Here is a 23,154-nt window from a genome sequence, read left to right on the forward strand (position 1 = left end):
CAGATTTTTTTCATAGTTATATTCCTAATATTTCCCTAAATTTCAAAATCAAAATCATTGATAGTAGAGATACACTGATACAAATATTTATATATTATGATACATAAATCAATTAAGTTTATCAGCAGGAGGAGTAGCAGCATTGTTTAAACTCTACTTGCAAGGGTCAGATGAGTGTATATTAGGGTAAAAGTTTTCTATGGTCATATGCCCTTCCTGACGTTAATACCCAATTATTTCATAGTTTTATCAAATGACAAACTGCCTGGACATGTTTACACACAGAACTGAAAACAAATGATACCTTACAAAAGATTCTTCTGCCTAACAAAGATTGCATAATATGTGAAGAAGCCCAGACATGCTTTTATGATGGGCTGCAAGTGACTCTCAGTAAGGCCACTGTTTAAAACTAGCAAACATACTTGATGACAAGAGACTGAGCAAACACTAAGAGGTCATTAGCTGTTCTCAAGTTTGATATCTTTACGGAATGTATGCCAAAGAAAGCAAAAAATTAGAAAGTTATCCTGAACTGGGTGACATTTTAGGACAAGCAAAATTATCTTAAATTTGTTCAAACATTGTTGACATAGTTGTTTATGGTTAAGTGAACATCTTCAGACTTACTGCTCATGATTTATACTAAGCTGTCAGTGAAATATAAAAATATTGCAATATAGATTAACCTTAAAAATGGAATGCAAAGTAACAATATAATAATAACGGTTTCAAAATTTGGCAAAAGATCAGCAATTTTGGGAAGATGGTATTAATCAATTATATCAACTCCTGGCATTTTATTTTATCAATGATAAAGGGATGAAAGGCAAAACTGACTTCAGTAGTTTTTGTACTCATAACAAAAAGAGCCAGAAGAAATGCTACTAAACATTTTGCCGCTGCCGACGCCACGACCAACACTGCTGACCATGGCTATGCTGATACTGACAGACTCCCACATCAACAGTTAATGCAGTCATTAGGATATCAGATTAGATTGCATTGTGGTAATTGTTCAGGTTGGTGGTAGCGGTGGTGGTGGTGGTGATGGTTAAATAATGTCAACTGACTGGAAATAAGCAAAGGTGAAGAGTCGCTTATCTTATCAAACAACGATATATGATATGATGGTACTTGACATAGGTCAAAATAATTTTTTCTCTTTCAGAGTCTTATTTAAACAAGCTATATCTTCCTTATACTAGATAAAGCAATCTAAATATGCTATCAACCACATTTAGTTTTGAAAGTTAATGCAACATGAGTAACAGTAATATTCTGAGCTTCTTCAAATATCAATATTATCAAACAACGGTTTAACTCTTAGCCTTCAGATTACTCTGTTAAATGTAATACTTATCTATTCAAATTGTTTTGAATTAATCATGCATTATCTCATAGCTTTCAGATTTCAATGACGTAATTGTTATTTTCAGAATGACATTGTAGGTGTGGAAGACCAATTTGAACATAAAATAGGTAGAATATATGGCTGAGAAAAAGCTTTGAATGCTAAAGAGTTAATAAGTTCCCACACTCTTCACTTTTTCCTACTTCCATCATCTTTGAAAGGAGAGGTTTTTTTGTTTTTTTTGTTTTTTTTTAATCTGAAATTCATTGTATCATTGATCCTAAAATATCTACATCAATGAATGATCCACAATGTTTAAACTGTTTTTATTCTTTTACTTGCCTGTCATTGAAATCTTTGCCTTTCATTCTTTTGGGTTTGGTAAAATAAAGTATTAATGAAGTACTAGGGTTGATAGTAACCCCTCTCCTGAAATTTGAGTTGTTCCTATATTAGAAACAGTTATTATAAGTGGAGGGCCAAAATGATGATGTTTTTAGGAAAAATCTGGGTGTCACTGGAAATCAACTGGCAAGTCTATTTCAGAGGACTCTTGGGTCTGGGCTCATGGACAATATCCAGAAATTCTTGGCCTGGTATGGCCACCAGGGAGCATTGCTGGTGCAAGATAAACCCTACTGCTATGGAAGTACTGTGAGCTGGATCTCTCCAAGATACATGCAAAGTAATGAAATTGCTCTGCATGCAGTCATCCAGTGCCTGGGCATTGCTAACTTATGAAGTTATGCCAAATACTTACAGTCATATGTGCAGCAAATTCAGCTGTTAGCAGAGTCCATTGAGAAGATCATTCTGCTGCCCACTGCTGACTTGTGGAGTTATGTCAAACACTTGCAATCATATGTGCGACAGCTCCAGCAATTAATGAGTCCATGGTGAAGATCATCCTGCTGCCTTCTTTTAGCTGGGAAGGACAGGAAGACTTTATCTGACAAAAGAGGTTATGTAGTGGAGAAGATTGAAAGGGCTGAAGATAGACACCTTCCTCTTTGGCCAAGCCCTTGTCAACTTTCTCAAGTTTCATTAGTGTGTATATGTCTTATAGTGTGTCTTTCTGCATTAGGTACATTATTAACCCTTTCGTTACCAACCCAACTGAAACCGGCTCTGGCTCTATAGTACAAATGTCTTGTTTTCATAAGTTTTGAATTAAAATCTTCCATCAAACCTTAGTCACAATTTATGTTCCTAACACTAGCTGAATTATAACTAAATTATTTTACTAAATTCTTTATTATACTTAAAGTAACTGAAAGAAACAAAGAGCATCTCAAAATAAATACGGTAACAAAAAGGGTTAAACACACACATTCACACATACATATGTAATGGTACACTATTAAACACACACTTGTCAACACATACATATACACATATGATGACTGACAACAACAATGATGTTACATTTTGTATATGACTGTATATCTGTCTGTGAATGTATGTGTGTGAGTGTATGAGTGTGTATATATCTCACAGTGTGTGTGTCTTTCCACATTAGGTACATTATCAAACACTATATGTGAGGGCTGGTCAGTGTCAATACAAAATTTTATTTTCATTTCCATTATTTTCATTTCGATTAAAACAATTAATAGAGATAATCTTTCTATTGTCAACAGGACATTTTATACAACAGCAACATCAAATTTTGTATATGACTGTGTATCTGTCTGTAAGTGTATGTGTGTAAGTGTATGAACATGTACATATCTCAGTGTGATATGTTATTAAACACACACACATCTACACATACATATACATATGTGATGGCTGGTATTCATGAATGTACCATTTGCTTATATTTCATTAATTTACACTGCATACAAAAATACAGGATGCTATATAGATACCACACCGTAAACCATTTTGCCTTATTTTTTTCAGGTAATTCATTACTACATATTCTCATGTGACTGCATAGGCTCACTTTATGTCTCTTATTCTACAGCCACACCAGCAATTCAATGTCAACCCCTCACCTTCTGCAACATTACCACAGTTCACTTCCGTATTGCTGACTCCCATTGCAGCCCTTTCCTGGAATGTGCCCATTTATGTACAATATCTCCATTACACCTCCATTCATCTGACTGTCAACCATACGATGGATCATGTTAGACGCTGCACTGACCGCCTCAAAGGCAAATATATCCACTGACAGCTTTTTGGTGGGTTCAAAAATTACATAACCCCACCAACTCCCAATTATCCATAACAGGTTAGGGCATGGCATCCGGCAAACAAATGTATTATATGTTGCTTAGTCGAATTAGACCATCATTTACTCCACAAATGTTTTGTCATCAATGCTGCACTTTCCCATATCACCTGTTTCAACATAACTGTAATATATATATATATATATATATATATATATATATATACAAACTATACCATTTTAATCCCAAGCAACGTCAGGTATCGCTGCTAGTTTTGATATAAAAATCAATGGGATAGGTCAGGTAATTGTTATGAAATATAAAGTGAAAATTTATCATTAATCTTTACTTAGAAAAGAACATATTTTCTTCAAGTACAATAAGAAAGAAAAATTTCTCACTAATTCAATATGGTCATTGCAAAATCTGGCCACAGTATGGCAAAAAAATATAAAAATTAATAAAGAGGGTAGGGTCACCATAAATCAGAAAAGATCCCTCTCTCTTCTACTAATGAGTTTGCTGTAAGTTACAGCAATTTAATTTATGCTTTTATTGTTAAAGCAAGGAATTAATTTTATCACATTTTATCTGTTTCTTAACCTTGGCTCACTGAGAAAGGTACCATGTGGTCATGAGATGTGCTAGAAACAACAGTGAAAGAAAACTGGCCAAAATTGGTCCATATCAAGGGTGGATGGAAGTGGGAGGGGAACAACATAAATTTTCAAAAAATGTTTTTCACAAAAAGTTTCCCTACATCATTTCCAAGGCAGTGGTGGAAAAAAAAGTTGGAAAAATCCCCATCAAAATGGAGAAAATTCAACTTGCATGGGCATCTTGATCCGAAACTCCACCATTTACAGCAATTTTTAATAGTCTATTAAAATTTTATCAAAATGGTATCATATCCCAAAAGTCTCGAGATTTAAAATACTTCTATATCTACTACAAATGTGTCAAAACTCAAGAGTAGCTTATACTTTTGGATTAAACTAGGTTTGAAAACACTGTGAAATTGACTGTTTCTCAAAAGTAACAAAATAAGCTATACATAAATATTTTAAAAATTGCCAAAAAGAAAAGTTTCCTTTTCAAGAACCTGAAAAGATTTTTTTAAATAGGCTACTACTATCTTATGAACACTACTAATCTATGTAATTTGAAGATGATTATCACTTCAGTTTCAAAAATATGATTAATAATCCATTTAGACTAATTAGGCAAAATTTCAACCAATTTGCTGACAATTCAGATTGTCATATTTCCTAATATATTTATCCAAATTTCACAAATGAGGTATCTAAATATTTCTTTTTGGACGTTCCTCAAAAAAACAAAACAAAAGAGTACAGAAGAAATTACATCTAAATATATTTCAAAAGTTCATAGTGATACCTACTGAGAATAGGATACTATATAATGTACACCCATAGATTGTAATAAAATCCTGTAGAGAAAGAAATATTGAAGTTGTTTTACTACAATTTAAGTGTGGTAAAATGGATGTACATACATATATACATATATATATATATATATAGTGCTATTTGCTGGGGTACCCAACAGGAAAGATAAACATAAGATCTAATTTAACATACGAAGATTGGCTGAAAAGTCCATAGGCTGACCAAGATACTCTAATCAAATGTGACTAAAATGCAGTTTATTTTTTCAACAGAGTCACTCTTACAGTCCACACACTTCTTCTATCGGTGTTGCAGTGCTTGTGTCCCATTGGTGAAGAAGCTTTCATCCTGTCGGTCAAAAAGTCATCAACAACAGATAGTATATCACTGTGATACTGGCTCCATGCCAAGTGGTTTTTCATGTTAGCAAACAGATGATAGTTAGATGAGGCCAAATCAGGAGAATAGTGTGGTGTCGGTGGAGACCTTTCTGTTGTCCTCTTCATCCGTCACACTACAAATAGGTAGGCTGATCAACCAGTACAAAGCTACAGTCACACAGTAGCCATTGAAATCAAAGGCTTGTGTGCTGGAACACTGTCCTCGTGAAACAAAACCTCTTTCGTCAGTTTTTTTCGGCATTTGGTCTTGAATTTACAAGGGTGGGCTGAAAAGTTGATAAGTTGACTATGAAGGAGTGATGCTTAAAGCTGTGAAATCTTGCATGCTTTAATTTTGACTATTAATAACTACATTGTTTCTTGCCTCAGCAAGCTGGCATAGTACTCTCCATTGATGGTGTGGCCCTTTTGAAGATAGTCAATAAGCACAATACTTTATGCATCCCAAAAAACTGAGGCCATCACCTTCTCTGCAGATGAAATTATTTTAGCCTTCTTTTGAGCAGGTGATGAGGGGTGTTTTCCCTGCATGGATTGTCTCTTTGTCTCTGGGTCAAAGTGATAAAACCAACACTCATCCTGGGTCAGGAAATGTTTAAGAAAAACAGCTGGATCTGCCTTAAATAGAGCCAGATTTTCCAGTGATGTCATCATCCTGGTGTGTTTTTGAGCAGGAATATGTTAATAGCATTGGCTTTTTCATTTATTGTCAATTGCCTATCATCCACCACCATGTGATGAACATGGTCAATGTTTTCCTTGGTGGTAGCAATTGCAGGACATCCAGACATTGGGTCATCTTCAAGACTCTCCATTCCACTCCTAAATTCAGCTGCCTGTTTTCGCACTGTTGATAAAGCTGGAGCATTGTACCCTACTGTAGCAACTATGTAAGCATGAATGTCCTTTGGGGGCTAAAGCCTTTTTCTGCAGGTACTTCATTATACCATAATGCCAAATTTTATCAATTTTCAAGAAGTTGCTACTAGTTATTTTTGAAGTCTTCTTTGACCAATCAGATGTCAGTTTACCTGGAAAGAAACAATGTAATTATTAATGAATCAAAATTAAAGCATGCTAGATTTCACAGCTTTAGCAGCACTCCTTCATAGTCAACCTATCAACTTTTCAGCCCAACCTTGTAAAATTCAAGATCTGCGGGCTTTTGATAATGTGACAAAATGATTTCCACATTATTTTTAATGTACCATCAGATTAACATTTGTACTTTGGAATACGGTTACTAGTTTGGTACTGTCTTTGTTCTATCAAGTTTCATAGCTGAATGATTAAAAGGTTTTGGCAACAGACTTTCTATTCAAACAAGGAAAAATAATATTTGAAATTACAAAATATATAAAATGAAAAATATAGAAGTATATACATTTACAAATAAAAGTATACATATCAAATATGTAGATTTAGTTGCATAAATATTTAAATATTTGAAAATATATATATTTATACAAACACATATATTAGATTCAAAAGTAGGTATTTGAACATATATACTGATATACACATATACCTACACACATATACATAAATATGAGGCCATGCTGGAGTCAATCATATTACTAACCCCAGTACTTATTTCAATCTGATATTTATTTTATCCTCTATTTTTCAAGCTACTAAGTTATGGAACATAAACAACAGTACCAGTTTTAAGCAGTATAAGTATGAACACACACACACACATAATTATAACTATAATTAAGGGTTTAGCAACAAGTTGCTTCACCACATACCGAAAATGTAGAAATAGCAGCCAAAAGACCATTATTTCTTTTCACTACAAAATATCACTCCAACAGATAATATTTGTAACTCACATAGGCAAAAAGAAGAAAAATAATGAAATCAAACAGTCTTCGATTAATTATGATGCGTTTCTGGATCAGAATTATACAAATTCATTTTCAACATAATATTTCAAAAATTATAAATTTGAAAATGCTAGAAAAACTTACCCTTTGCATTTCTGACCAAGCGTCATCGGAACATAACACAAGGTAGTCAGCATAGCATATCCAAACTTATAGAGACCAGTGAATTCGTATTTCTCTCCAAGTTTACCATGTGCGTCACAAGATAGTACCGCAGAAAGAGATCCGCAGTTTTGTTATCAGGGAGTGAAATAATCATTACCCTATATCTGTAATGATTATATATATATATATATAGACATTATTGGTCACATATACATACTCGATGATTTCGGGGTAAGTTGTCTCACCTGGACTAGAACACTCAGCATCATATAAGAAGCTTTCTTCAGACACCATCCTGCAGCAAATGGGCATTTACACAAAATACATATATATGTGCAACCAATAATGTCTACATTACTAAAGCTGCTTTTAATTCATAATTTAATTTTCCTTCACATATGGCATGCTGCAGCACATCAGTAAACAGACTTCAGTCTATTTGCATATAAGTCCAAGACCAGCAATTCATATTTCATTTTGAGATGATCAGGGTACATGCTATTGATAAGCCACAATAATGACAAAATACCTGTATCTACCATTCTTGATTACCTCAGGATGAGTTGTCTCACCTGGTCTAGGATACTCAGTGTAGGAAGCTTTTCTTGGATACTATCCTGCAGACATGCTGCTTTCGATTCGTAATATAAATATATATGTGTGTGTATGTATGTGAGTGTGTATGTATGTGAGTGTGTATATATGTCTTGCTAGTTACTTGGTGACCTCCACCAGTGCTGGTGCCATGTAAAAGGCATCCAGTCCATACTGTAAAGTGGTTGGCATTTGGAAGGAAATTCAGCTGTAAAAAAAACATGCCAAAACAGGGCTCATCAGTGCTGGTGCCATGTAAAAAGCACTCAGCCCATTTTGTGAGGTGGTTGGTGTTAGGAAGGACATCCAACTATAAAACCCCTGCCAAAACAGACAGTGAAGCCTGGTGCAGTGTTCTGCCTAGCCAGCTTCTGTCAAACTATCCAACCCATGCCAGCATGGAAAACAAATGTTAAATGACGATGATAATTTTGATGAGATATATTGTTGACATTATAAGAATTTCATAAATTGAGAGAACATGAAATAATTCTATTTTGGAATAATGCTTCTTGAAGCACATCACATACAGCTATAAAGAATAGCATGTAAATAGTGGGTTGAAAAAATATCTTTTTGGCTAGAAAATGTTGACAGCTGACCATAGGACTCAAACCCACACCTCTCGTAGACATGACAGGCATCCTACCACTGGACAAAAGCAATCCTTCAAATTTCTCTATCCATCTTAGAAAATTCATTCTTACCAGAGAGAATGCCTGTCATGTCTATGAAGAATGTGAGTTCAAGTCCCATGGGCATCCTTTGACTTTTCTATCTAAAAGGGCTTTTCAACTCAGTATTTACATGCTATTCTTTATAGCTGGATATGATGCAGGAAACCATCAAGGTGCTTGAAAAAGTAGTAGTCAGTAGGAGAAAAGTCTGTGGAATAAGCCAGGTGGGGAAGAACTTCGTAGGTATATGTAGGGGTAAGGGGTGAGGGCTGTGATGGGGGGAAGTCAGCGCTGGAGGTAAGGGGAAGTAGGGGTGTCTCAGTGACAGGGGGGATATCATATGATATCTGGGGTTGGATGGGAAGGAATCTGGAGAAGATATTGTTGACTTTTGTGGGGAGTAGTGGTGAGGAGAGGTGATTTTTTTCGTGTGTGTGCTTGTGGCGGGGGTTTTTTTCTTGTTTGTGCTAGGAGTGGATGAGGTGAGATTGAGATTTTTTCTTTCAGATATCTTTTACACTCTTACGACCGACCAGCCATCTTCGTTCCCAGCTTGTTGAGTATTCTCAGTGCTGGGGGCCTGCTGGCAGTCTTTTGGTTTTGTTGTTCCATCTTCTATTCATTTGTTTCCTCTCTTTGGGCTTCCTCTGCCTTGCAGGTAGGGCAGTTCGCTCGAATGTGGCCCTTCTCGCCATACTTGTAGCATCAGGGTCTTCTCCCCTCCACCATCACCCGCAAGGTGGTTTCCTCTCCAAGATGAATGTTCTCGACTATATCTTCCAGGGACTGGAAGGCCACCTGGATGAGGACCTCTAGTCCCTGGCCCTGCCAGTTTTGCTGCTGAATTCTCATCACCACTAGGACTTTGATATTATCTTCCAGCCCCATTAGTAGGGTTGAGCAGAGCCAAGTGATATCCACTTCCGGTGGGATCTCGTCAATTATCACTTTAGAAGTTCACCTACCCAAGTGTGTTGGTAGGAGCACTATTTCATTAGTTTTTAGTGTATGTATTGAATGTTGCATTGCCTTCTCTTCATCTTTAAAATATACTATCATTGTCACATATCTACCTCACGTTAGGTATTCTACATTCTGCCAAATTGGCTACAAAGATTTTTCAGTTTGTTCTTTCAAAACCTTGTCAATTCTTTTTTCTTTTGTTACCATTGTTTTAAAAATAATTTTCTTTGCCGTTTGTTCTATTAAATCATTTGGGAGGGTGACCTTTGCATCAAAACCCTCCCTTGCAAACATGTTCTTGTGTTGCAACAACACCCTTGGTTCGATATTTAATCTTTCTATTTTAACACCTGCCACAGCGGCAAAGTTGAACTTTTTCACTATTTGATCTGCTGTTGGCTTAGGATTTCAGTCTCATTCATATCCTCTGCAGAGGAATTATTCTTTTCTGGAGAATTCAATTTTTCAATAACAGTTTTTTCTTGAGAAAACAAGGAATTCTCTTTAGGCACAGTTTTTTCTTTGGATGACAAAGAAATATTTTCAGTAACACAGTTGTTCATTTTTAACAAACAAATTTTTGTGAAAAACACAAAGAGATATTCCCCACCCCCTTCATGGAGGGGAACAACAGTTCTCTACATCTGTCACACACAGAACATAGTTTCAAATATTACAGTTCAACAAGAATAACAAACAAAATTACTATACCAATAACCAAATTAATCTAAACAACCACTAATACAACCAATACTAACAACGTATATCAATTTTGTATAATATCTGGTATATTGTCCTGCATTTCAAAATATAGTTCATAGATGTAGATAATATAAAATGTATGCAAAATTATAAAATGGTCAAAGTATTTCTTTTATATTTTTATTTGTATAACTGGAAGATGCCAAATTAATTTTTAGATTTTAAAATTTAATGCAACTGTAAATGTCCATTTATTATAGAATAGATGTGCACGGGTTCTAATTCTAAGAATACCTATTCAACATTCATTTAATGTATAATTTATGTCATGTAAATGTGCATATACTCAAATAATTCTAATTAATTTATCTATCAATCTGTAAGTATCACCTTATTTTGATATCACTAAAATATCTTTCTGAAGAATTTTTCTGACATTAATTTCCTGATATTTCACAATATATTATATATTATGTATGTAATATATATATATATATATATATACATATATACACAGGGGTTGAACAAAATAATGGAAACACCTTAAAATTTCAAACAAATTTATGTTAATATGGGGTAGAACTGCATTTGGCAGTAATTACAGCTTGAATTCTATGAAGTATGGACTCGTACAAAGTTTGAATTGTTTCCAAAGGAATTTTTGTGCATTCTTCAACTAAAGCAGTATCCAGTTCTTGTAGTGATGATAGTGGAGGATATCAACTCCTTACTTGTTTTTCTAAAATGCACCATAAATGTTCAATAATATTGAGATCTGGGGACTGTGGTGGCCAAACAAGATGTTCGACTTCACTAGAATGTTCTTTGTGCCATTCAGTAACAACTTTAGCTGTGTGAATTGGTGCATTATCATCCTGAAAGATTGTGTTTCCCTCCAGAAACAGTTCTCTGGATTTTAGGAGTAAAAATTCCCAAACATCAACAAAAATCTTCGATATTTCTAGAGTTGCAAAAACAAAATCACTAGAATTTAAATAAAATTTACACTTTAGCCCCTTTTCGTTCCTTAGATGACAAAAATCATTTATTTGTTCTCAAAATAAAATTTCCAGGCCATATGCTGTTCACATACTCTTTATTTGCATTTACAACTTTAAAATTACATAAAATTTCTTAAATTTGAGCATTTTAGTTTTCAGAAATTGCACCAAAACATATTTTAATTGGGAAACCTTCAATTTTTTGAAAAGTCCAGCTCTGGACCCACTGTGCATAATCAAATGTGTGGTACATAAGGTAATTAGGGATATTCTTTTATAACAAAATGAAAATAGAAATATTGGCACTCTTTGGCAATCTCCAAGTAGACATGTCAAACAGACAACCCAAGAAACTACCAGCCAAGACCAGAAGGTAAATAGAAAAAATGACAGGTGACTCTGAATGGGCCATACCAAGATACCCATGGTAATGAATGAGAATAATTTGATCCGGGTATGCAGTCACTTCCTGCAACACTATTTGTCTTCCGACTTTTTTGCAATGGTCTTATGTGAAATCACTCTTTCCATTGAATTTCTTCCATATCATGCCTTAATTTTAATATCATGTCACACTCTTCCAACAGTTTCTACAATGTCAAATCTTGGTTCATTTCCAGTTTTGCTAGAATTTTCATTCGGATTTCTGCATCTCTTTTATCTGTTAATCCTTGTGCAAAAATCAAACACTTGAAAGAATCTGGAGTAAGCATATCCAGCCTAAATCTCTCACATTCTTTGCCGACTCTGCCAGTGTAAGTAGTGAAGTTTTTATCTTTGCTCTTTTCTATGTTTAATCATTTCCATCTGGTATTAAACATCGAGTTCTTTTCACTAAACATTTTGCACAAAATTACAACCATGTCGATGAAATTTATGTGAGACACTTTTTTGGGAAATATGAAGTCACTATACTTCTCATGCTCTGCTGTCGCTAGTTTTTTTGAAACTAGATGTGTTTACATTTCATCCGTCCAATCCTGATATTCTTTTTTAAAAATTTGTTCAAATCTTCGAAAGTAAGCCTCAAAGGTTACTCCTTCTTCAGGTTCATATTTGAATTCACTTAAGGGATTTTCTGCATGGTCAGGCGAAAATGTATTCAAAACAGCAACAACAACAGCAATTACAATTACAGCAACAAATACTGTAATTAATGAATAGTACATAGGTGCAGAAGTGGCTGTATGGTAAGTAGCTTGCTTACCAACTACATGGTTCCGGGTTCAGTCCCACTGCATGGCACCTTAGGCAAGTGTCTTCTACTATAACCTCAGGATGACCAAAGCCTTGTGAGTGGGTTTGGTAGATGGAAACTGAAAGAAGCCCGTCGTATATATGTATGTATATATATATATATGTATGTGTGTGTATATGTTTGTGTGTCAGTGTGTGTCCCTCCAACATCGCTTGACATCAAATACTGGTGTGTTTACATCCCTGTAACTTAGCAGTTCGGCAAAAGAGACCGATAGAATAAGTACTAGGCTTACAAAGAATAAATCCAGGGATCAATTTGCTCAACTAAAAAACAAAGGCAGTGCTCCAGCATGGCTGCAGTCAAATGACTGAAAAGATTAAAAGAGTAAGTTGTCCAAAAATGCTGAAAAGATGTTCTCGCCAAATTATGTTGCAAACTCAATAATGGAATTTAAGTATGAACCAGATGAAAGAGTTACCTTTAAGATGTACTATAGAAGATATGAACAGATCTTCAATAAAGAGGGCAATGATTGGGATGACAATGTGAAACACATCTAATCCTAAGAAAACTGGCAGCAGGAGAACATGAGTGTTACAGCAATTACATACTCCTGAAAAAACCTTCTGACATTAACTTTAGAAATACAATAGACATATTGTGTAAAATTTTTAGTGAGAAAAACTCATTGTTCAATACATACTGGAAATGTTTGAACCTAGAAAAGAACAAGGAGGACTGTATCACATATGCTGGTAGCTTTAACAGAGAAGGCGAAAAGTTCAAACAGAACAAGTTAATGCCCGACATGTTCAAGTGCCTGATATTTACTCAGGGATTAATTGCAGAAAAAGACACAGAAATAAGAACAAGAATTCTCGCAAAGCTGGAACAAAACCAAGATGTAACCTTACAACCTTACAACAAGTGTCAGAAGAGTGTGAAAGAATAGTAAATCTAAGGCACAACAGAGAAAATTGAACATAAAGATTGCTCCCAAGTGAAACAAATGCGTTGGAAAATACAAAACAGGCAGAATAGAAATCAAGTGTGTACTAAAATACAGTACAAACAGGATAAAAGTCAGGAAATAAACCCATGTTTTACATGTGGAGGTCTATGCCTGGAAAAAAAAATGCCCATTTAAGAAAGTGGAATGTTTCTGTTGTGGAAAAATTGGGCAGGTAAAATTGCACTGTAAAACCAAGTTGATAAAACGTTGGAACAAAGGAAAAAGAGTAAACAAGGTGTCATCAAAAGAAAATGACAATGTGGCAAAGGGGACATTCGTAAATGTGAAAATGGAAAATATAAGAATAAAAATGCAGTTAGACATAGGAAGTGATATTACCATTATGGATGAAGAGACTTGAACGTATTTCGGTAAGCCAAAATTAAGTAAATCTATAAAAGTGTTACACACGGTATTACGGGTAAAAAATTATATTTTGTAGGTGAATTTGCATGTAATGTGACATTTCATGACCAAATGAAAACGGCAAAAGTAGATGTGTTCAAAAGTTCAGTAACTTTGTTCAATACAGAGTGGATGGAATTGTTCAAATTGTGGAATACACCTATAAGTGTTTTGTGTGGGAATACAGTCAGTTCAGTTGAAGGTTCAAATGCGGCTGAGGGATTGGAACAAAAAATAAAACATTCATTCCCAGATGTCTTCTTGGATGAACTGGGTTGCTGCATGAAAATGAAGGCAAAAATTGTAGTAAAACAAAGTGCAACCCCTGTATTTAAGCCAAAATGTAATGTACCTATTTCTTTATTACCCACAAGGGGCTAAAGACAGAGGGGACAAACAAGGACAGACATAGGTATTAAATCGATTACATCGATCCCAGTGCGTAACTGGTACTTAATTTATCGACCCCGAAAGGATGAAAGGCAAAGTCGACCTCGGCGGAATTTGAACTCAGAACGTAACGACAGACGAAATACGGCTACGCATTTCGCCCGGCGTGCTAACGTTTCTGCCAGCTCGCCGCCTTATGTAATGTACCATTCGCAGCACAAGAACAGGTAAATAAAGAACTTGAAAGACTTGAAAGCCTATAAATAATCGAGAAGATGGACCACTCAGCTTGGGCAACACCTATGTCCTATGTAAAAAGGAAAAATAATAAGTAATGAGTTTGTGCAGATTTTTCAACAGGTTTAAATGATTGCTTAAGCTCACATAACTACCCATTGCTGAGTACTGAGGAAGTGTTCACAAAATTGAATGGAAGGAAATTCTTCTCAAAATTAGACCTCTCGAAGGCATACTTAAAAATCCAAGTAGAAGAAAGCTTATTAGCCATTAACATACATCGTAACTTATTTAAATTTAAGTGGCCTCCCTTCAGTGTAAAAGTGGCTCCTTCCACATTTCAACAAGTAATAGGTACAATGCTGGCGGACTGATATTTTGCTATCAACTATTTAGACGATATCCTAATAAAAAGTGAATCATACAAAGATGTAGAACATATAATAAACGTATTCGAAAAGATAAGAGAATACAGCTTTAAGCTAAGTGAAGAAAAATGCGAGTCTTTCTGAAAACAGTTAACTACTAAGGCCAGACAATAGATAAAAACAGATGGAAGCTAGATCCATCAAAAGCAGCTATGATAAAAAATATACCCACGCCAAATAATGTGACTATAAAACAAGCATTTTTGGGATTAGTAAATAACCAAATTTATATTCCCAATATACACAATGTAAGGGCCCCGTTAAATAATTTGTTCCAGAAAAATGCACAATGGTGCTGGACTGATAAGTGCCAGAAGGAATTTGACGCATTAAAAAATATTTTAACATCAAACTTATTGTTAACACATCTTGATCCAAAGCTGGATATTATATTGGCTACAGATGCGAGTGATTATGGTGCAGCAGCAGTGCTTTTGCACAAATATGATGATGGGAGTAAAAAGGCTACAGCCCATGTGTCTCAGTTGTTATTACCAGCAGAAAAGAACTACAGCCAAATAGAAAAGGAAGCACTAGAAATTATATTAGGTGTAAAAAAAATTCCATAGATTTATTCATGGAAGAAGTTTCTGTCATCAAACAGATCATAGTCCACTACTGTCAATATTCAATTATAAAAAATGAATACCAACACACAGAAAACAACCTACAGCAATGCGGCACTATGTTATTAAATTATGATTTCAAAATAGAATATTTATTGTCAAATGAACTAGGGTATGTGGACGGTTTGACCAGACTGATAGCAAAACACTGCAAGCCATTTGAAGATGTGGTAATTGCATCATTAAGATCAAAAGAAGAATTTAAAAATGTAATGTGGAATGTGGTACATGAATTATCAATGAACCTAGAAGACATAACATGAAATGCAGAAAAGGACAAATTCATAACAGAAATGAAAAGAATACTGTAGACAAGAAAAGTAAATGGGAACAGGATTGGTGCAAAACGAAATCAAGACATGAACCGATACTCAATTTGTGATAGTGTGCTGATATATGCACAGAGAGTAATAATACCTGAAACACTACAAAAGAGAATGTTGAGGGAATTCCATGTTGGACATCCTGGTATTTCAAGGATGAAAGCTTTAATGCATAGCTATGTGTACTGGCCAAAAATGGATGGAGAAATTGAAAATTTAGTGAAAGGCTGCAGAGGATGTACTCTAGCAGCAAAATTACCAACGATAAAAAGTGAAACTTGGCCAAAAGTGAATGTTCCATGGTTGAGACTACACACTGATTTCACTGATCCCTTAAACAGTTCATACTACTTAGTGGTAGTAGATAGTTTCTCTAAATGACCAGAAATTTTTAAGTGTAAAAAGCCAACCTCCTCAACTACAACAAACTTTCTACATGAGCTGTTTGCGAGATTTGGCATCCCAAACACTATAGTGTCTGATAATGGAATGCAATTTGTGTCTTCTGAGTTTAAAAAAGTTTTGTAAAATGTTCACTGTAGAACATGTAACTACTGTGCCACACCATCCCAGATCTAACAGACAAGCACAATGCTTTATTGATACATTCAAGAGAGCCCGAAGAAAGTCGAATAAGTAAGTCATGGATGAGGTAGCTCTACAACAATTCCTAAGAGTTACGTATACCGAGTGACGACAAATCCAAACACACCAGCAGAGCTGATGTTTGCGAGGAAAATAAAATCAGTCTTCAACAAATTGCTACTAAGTAAGAAAAGAAAAGTTGCAATGGCGCAGGAGTGGCTGCGTGGTAAGTAGCTTGTTTACCAACCACATAGTTCTGGGTTCAGTCTCATTGCGTGGCACCTTGGGGAAGTGTCTTCTACTATAGCCTAGGGGTGACCAAAGCCTTGTGAGTGGATTTGGTAGACTGAGACTAAAAGAAGCCCATTGTATATATGTGTATATGTTTGTGTGTCTGTGTTTGTCCTCTCAACATTGCTTGACAACCAATGCTGGTGTGTTTACGTCACCATAACTTGACGGTTCGGCAAAAGAGACCGATAGAATAAGTACTAGGCTTACAAAGTCCAGGGGTCGATTTGCTTGACTAAAGGCGGTGCTCCAGCATGGCCACAGTCAAATGACTGAAACAAGTAAAAGAGTAATGGATAATACAGCAAAATGTTTCAAAATTGATGAAAATGTATTTGTTAGGGCATATAAGAATGGAAAACAAAGTTGGAAAGACAGCATGATTACCAAACACATAGGAAAATGCTATACTTGGTAATTTTCAATTACCAATGCCACTAAAAATAATGGAATCCAGACACACAAACAACAGAAAATGTACAGAGTTCCTGGAAGTGGATGCCAAATGAAAAACATTAAATTTGCAACTGTATATAAAAAAGAAAAAAACTCAAAAAAGAGAGGTGGGGTGATGTAAAAATTATTGTTAATAAAAAGAAATAAAATTACCCTCCCTGAGAAATAATAAATCTTAAAAGGGGAGATGTTATGGGGATAATAATAATAATGGAACACCCCACCCACATGTCGAGTGGTATGTGCTTGTCATTACAAATACTGTAATGTAGGAAGTCGAGTTGTCGAGAAGTCGGCAAAGTTGGTCATACATAGTTGTGTCTTACTTATCTAACTAACTACACTGCTATACCAGAGTGGACGTTACAACAGTTTCTATCTACTAAGTCTATTTACAAGACTTTGGTCAGCCCAAGGCTATAGTAGAAGATACTTTCCCAAGGTACCATGCAGTGGGATTGAACCTGAAGCCATATAGTTGGGAACGGAGCTTCTTATCAAACACACACACATATATCATTGGTTTCTAATTTAAGCATATAATCAGCAATTTTGAGGGACAGGGTTAATCAACACCATCAGCCCAGTACTTGATGGTTAGTTTATTTTATTGAACCCAGAGGGATGAAAGACAAAAGATGACCCGGACAAGATTTGAACCCAGAACAAAAAGAACTGTAAATTCTGCAAAGCACTTTTACCAGTGCACTAATGATTAAGCTAGCTCACCAGGACCAAATATGTTAGAAACTCACTTTTGAATTCAACCAAGAAGAGTAAGGACACCATGCTTGCCTAGAAATGTGTCCCTCCCCAGCCTCACTTTGTTTTCTCATAACTTTCAGAAAAATAAATATTTTTTAATGCAATTTTCTGCAAATACCATTCAGATGTTGTACATTACAATTTTTAAAATGTTTAGAAAATGGTAGGCATGTCACATACATAATGACACACATCACGTATATATAGGTCATCATCAACTTATGACTACAATTAATTCCAACTGATTGCTCATAAGTCAGCCTATAAGGCCTGCATAGCTTTGTTTTAGATTTTTACATTCTTAAGGTATATTCTCAGGTAAAAGTCACACACAGCATTCTGTATTATACTACAACAGTATTATTTGTACTTAGAAAAGTACCAAGGAATGCAAACACAAGAAATACACAATGTAGTGTTAAGAAACAGTTGCAAAACTTGCATAAAAATTTGTTGTAGACTGGAGCTTGTTTGTTCCTTCTCGAGTCATGCCTGGCTCATAAGGGCCAGTTTCCCAGTTTCCTTGGTGTATAGGTTCTCCACCTGGAAGGGATGCTGGTCCGTTGCAGGTGAGATGCAAGATGCAGGAGGAAAGAGCGAGAGAAAGTTGTGGCGAAAGAATCAGCAGAAGTTCCCCATTACCTTCTGCTGGAGCCGCGTGGAGCTTAGGTGTTTTGCTCATAAACACACACATCACCTGGTCTGAGATTTGAACCCGCGATCCCTCGACCACGAGTCCACTACTCTAACCACTAGGCCATGTGCCTCCACTAGACTGGAGTTGGCTGTGGATCTTCAATATCGTATGCTGAGGCAACAGTTGTAGCTGGAGTTGATAGCTTGATAAACATGGTGAGATTTGTCTTATTTCTTTTTCTATTCATAAATTTCACAATATGGACAAAACACATCATGTGCCATCCATTCAATCCTTGCAAATAGTTCAATGTTTGGGTCCATTACTTCAAAGTGTGCAAGAAGTTTATTCAGTTGAAATAAACCTTCTGATAATTCTTTTGTAGTGAAACTCCTTTCTGGCACCTCCTCGTCTTTCTCCACTTCCTTCTTTTCTTCCTCCATGCATTCTTTTTCTAATTCAATAAGCTCTTCATTTGTAAGTTCTTCAGATTTTTGGTCTAGCAAATCTTCAATATCTTCCACTTCATACTCTAGAGAAAGGTCTTTAGCCAGTCTTTCCCATTTCTAGTTCATGTTCACTATTAAATCCATCAGCAGTGTCAACAAAGCATTTTCCAGACACCACTTTCACATTGGGACAAAGATCCAATAGATGAGATGGATGTCCAGGTGCATTATCCAGAAGCAATAAAATCTTGAAAGGAATTCCTCTCGCCAAACAATATCCACAAACTAGAGGAATAAAACAATTCAGAAACCAATTTTCAAGTAGTCTTCGTGTCATCCAAGCTTTAGGCTAAAAACAAAAGTAGACAAGTAATGTGAGCTTATCTACATTCTTCAATGCACGCGTATTTTCTGAGTGGTAAATTAAGAAAGGTTTCAGCTTAAACCCTGCAATGTTCCCACCAAGCAGTAGAGTCAGCTTGTCATTAAATGCTTTAAATCCAGGCATGCATTTGGCTTCCTTGTTGATGTAAGCGCGTGCTGGTATATTTCCAAAACACTCCTGTATTATCCATGTTAAAAATCTGCTCTGCTAGATAGCCTTCATCCATGATTATTTTGTTCAAATAGCTAATAAACTTACCAACTGCTTCCTCATCTGCACTCACCATTTCTCCAGTCACTCAAACATAATAAAGTAGGAATCTTTCTTTAAATTTTTCGAACCAGTCAGTACTTGCTAAAAATTCTTGACTGTATTCTTTTCCAGAACGCTCCTTTAGAGTCTGAAATAGATTATTGGCCTTCAACTGCACAGTAAAAAGACTTAATGGTTTCCATTTTTGGATCTGATCTTCAATCCAAATTTGTAGCAATTTTTCCATTTCATGAATGAGCCCAGTCTGCTGCTTTGCTATAACTGTAGATCGCACGGGTGTTGAACCTTTCACAGCTTCACAAATCCTTTCTTTATCCTTCAAAATTGTCGAAACAGTAGAGTGTTATAACTTCAGTTCATGTGTGATTTCATTCACTTTCTTTCTTCCTTCGAACTGTCGAATCATCATCATTTCTGTGTTGAGGTCGCTGGCCTTCATTTGCTTCTTGGCAGTTTGAGGAGCAAATGAAGACAATTTCCTCTTTGTAGACATTCTAGGGGATATTTTTTTTTTTAAATATCAAAGACAAGACACACAGAGTCACCAGAAGAGTCACACTCTATCAAGCCTGGAGTTAGTCAAAAGCTTAGGTGTCTCAAGCAGTTGTCTTATAAACAAATGAGGTTGCCTCAATGTCTCCACGACAGGATATTAATGCAACACTTGGGATAACCACAGTGGCGATTGATAACCAAACCAAGAGTAAGCGTTTGTTAGCTGATATCATCTGTAGACAGATTAATTTCTAGGAAATTTTCAGTCAAATCGTCCAACCCATGCTAGCATGGAATGTGGACGTTAAATGATGATGATGATGAGTAAATAGTGCTACGGTTAGAAGAATGATGGAGGGATGGGTATTAAACCCATTAGATTTCAACTGGACTATTTATTATTGCTGCCAGGAGCTGGCGCACCAATCATCATAAAGTCGATTGGCCGTCAGTGAGATAGGTTGTAAGCGACCTCAACACAAAAATGATGATGATTCGACAGTACGAAGGAAGAAAGAAAGTGAATGAGATCACACATGAACTGAAGTTATAACACTCTACTGTTTCGACAATTTTGGAAAAAATTGTGATGTGTATCAGTATGTAAGTGTTTGCACCCACCAGCTTTTCTGATTGTCACATTAAATTCTTATAAATCTAACCAATCTGAAAGGTATTTGTAGAAGATTTCATTAAAAAATATCCATTTTTCTGAAAGTTATGAAGTAACAAAGTTGGTGGGGGAGGGCGACCTCAGTCTCCCATACAAGGGTGACCATCTAGTTGCATGTGGGCAGAGTTTCTGATACGGGCGTCCACATACGTTGGATTTTCTGTTTTGACGGAGTTCTTTCCATAGTTCCCCCCACCCCACAGCCTTGGAGAGGATGGGAAGGGGGTAACTTTTTATGAAAAATTGTGAAAAGTAATGATTTTTTTCACTACCCACGATTCCCAGGACCGATTTTGGCCAATTTTTTTACACTACATACTTAAAAACGATGGGAAAAACCTCTTCGGTAAAAAAGAAAAAAATTGCAAGTATTTTCAAACGAAAAGCTAAATCATAAAACATTATATAATAGGACTATTAGGGTCAGTTTGCCGTACATCAATTTGGAATCGATAAAATAAAATAAAATATCAATCGAAGTGCGGAACAAGTGTTAATAACATCGACTGACTCTTCGCCCCAACCCACTTTTAAAAACTGGCTGGTCTTGCACTTAAATTAGAAAACATTATTTTGCATTAAATATTTAATGTTTTAACTTATATAACTACATTTTTCTTCCCACTCAGAAATGCATGTTGTTCCACGTTTTCCACTCGTTTTATTCCAAATTGAGAACGAAAGTAAAGAATACTCACACCACTGTCTTCGGAGGTTAAGGCTAAGTTAGGGCTACGCCGAAAACGGGTGGTGTGCATATTCTTTACCTCCACCAAAGATTCCTTGTAAACTTAGTCTGTAGACTGACTCGATACCATAATTATGTCCTTGAAGTAAGGGATACACGATTGTTTGTTTTCTTTTTGTTTTTTGTTGTCTTTTTCATATAAATATAAGAATGTGTACATTGTGTCATTAAAAACACACACAAACGTGTAGTACGTACACCCGGTGTTTAAGGTTAGGGTTAGGTTTTTGTTACGCCGAAAACGGGTGGTGTACGTATTCATTAACTTCGCCGAATTTTTAACAAAAAAAAAAAAAGGTGATCGGTAAATATGACATTAATATATATTACATCTGGAAATTAAGGCAGACGTTTTGGACTTTTTCTATGGATAGCGAAAACTATACGAACCTCCAGACTTGCTGGACGAGATTTAAGAAACCGCTCGAATAACAGCCAAAACAACAGTAATAAAGCATGCATATCAAATAATGATAGAGCGTGGTATCTTAGATAATATTTTGTTCCATATGCATTTTGTATTACAAGCTAATATACCGCTGTGTAGTTTGTTTTAACAGAACATCCACGTTTAAACGGGGGTAAATATTTCCTTCCAAATAATATTTAGTATATCCACTACACAAGTAAATTGTCAAAAAAAATATTTATTAGTATAGAGTTTCAGAGATACATATGAAAACATAGCGACGGTAAAGTGAACAACTCATTGAAATATGTGCATTAAAGAGTTTAACAAAGAATAACAATGAAATGAATTAAGCCGAAAGATTACTCGAATATGTGTATATAAACATAAAATAGCGCGGGAAATAAGCAGCATTAAACTTACTTTTGTGTATTGTTCTGAATATGATCCATTTCGTAAAGAGACGCAAAATGAGAAACATGGGAATGGGCTAACAATCGACCTCTGCCGAGAGATTTAAAAGGGTGGCGATGGAGCAGAAACAATAGTGTCGAAGCAACTACCTATCAGTATTTAAATGCACCGCATTACATATTTTCAGATTAGCCGAGGTACTCTCTCAAATAAGACGACGTGCAATGGGAAACACCTTAAACCAAAATATTAAAAAAACAAAACACCCAGGTTTTGATAAAACACGCTTTTTTTTTTTAATTTTCCCCTTCCCTACACTTTTTTTTTTTTTTTACAAAAAATACGAAGATTGTGAATCTGGATTAAAAAAATGTTTTTAATTTCAAATTTTCTAACAAAACACCCCATGTCGATTCTCCCTACCCTTTCCCGCTTTCCAACGTGTTGGGGGATCTACATATGCGCATGCGTAGACTCTTCAGAGCAGACGAAAAAGTATCAAGCCCTCACCAGAAAATGCTAGAAATAACTGCTAGATGTCAGGGAAATATCTTTTCATCAGCTTAACGACACTTTCTTTTTGACGGGTGGAGGTCTTTTCTGTTTAGATTTAACTTTGTGAAAATTTTCAAATTTTCGAATTTGATGCTATTATGCACTTGTTATTCACTGCTATT

General features: G+C 35.6%; 1 protein-coding gene across 2 annotated transcripts in view; it reads right to left on the bottom strand.

Moving 5' to 3' along the window:
- Positions 1-22,733, bottom strand: part of LOC115217284 (lysosomal cobalamin transporter ABCD4-like) — an 83,994-nt gene extending 61,261 nt beyond the window's left edge. Inside the window, exon 1 of one of the 2 annotated variants that reach the window (XM_029786925.2) lies at positions 22,487-22,733. In XM_029786925.2, the coding sequence (XP_029642785.1) occupies positions 22,487-22,515 (29 nt within the window). In that variant the 5' untranslated portion in view covers positions 22,516-22,733. The remainder of the gene's footprint in view (positions 1-22,486) is intronic. The other variant, XM_029786926.2, reaches the window with a different exon arrangement.
- Positions 22,734-23,154: the final 421 nt, after the last annotated feature.

This window comes from Octopus sinensis, linkage group LG11 (genome assembly GCF_006345805.1).
Source record: "Octopus sinensis linkage group LG11, ASM634580v1, whole genome shotgun sequence".
NCBI classification, from domain to species: domain Eukaryota; kingdom Metazoa; phylum Mollusca; class Cephalopoda; order Octopoda; family Octopodidae; genus Octopus; species Octopus sinensis.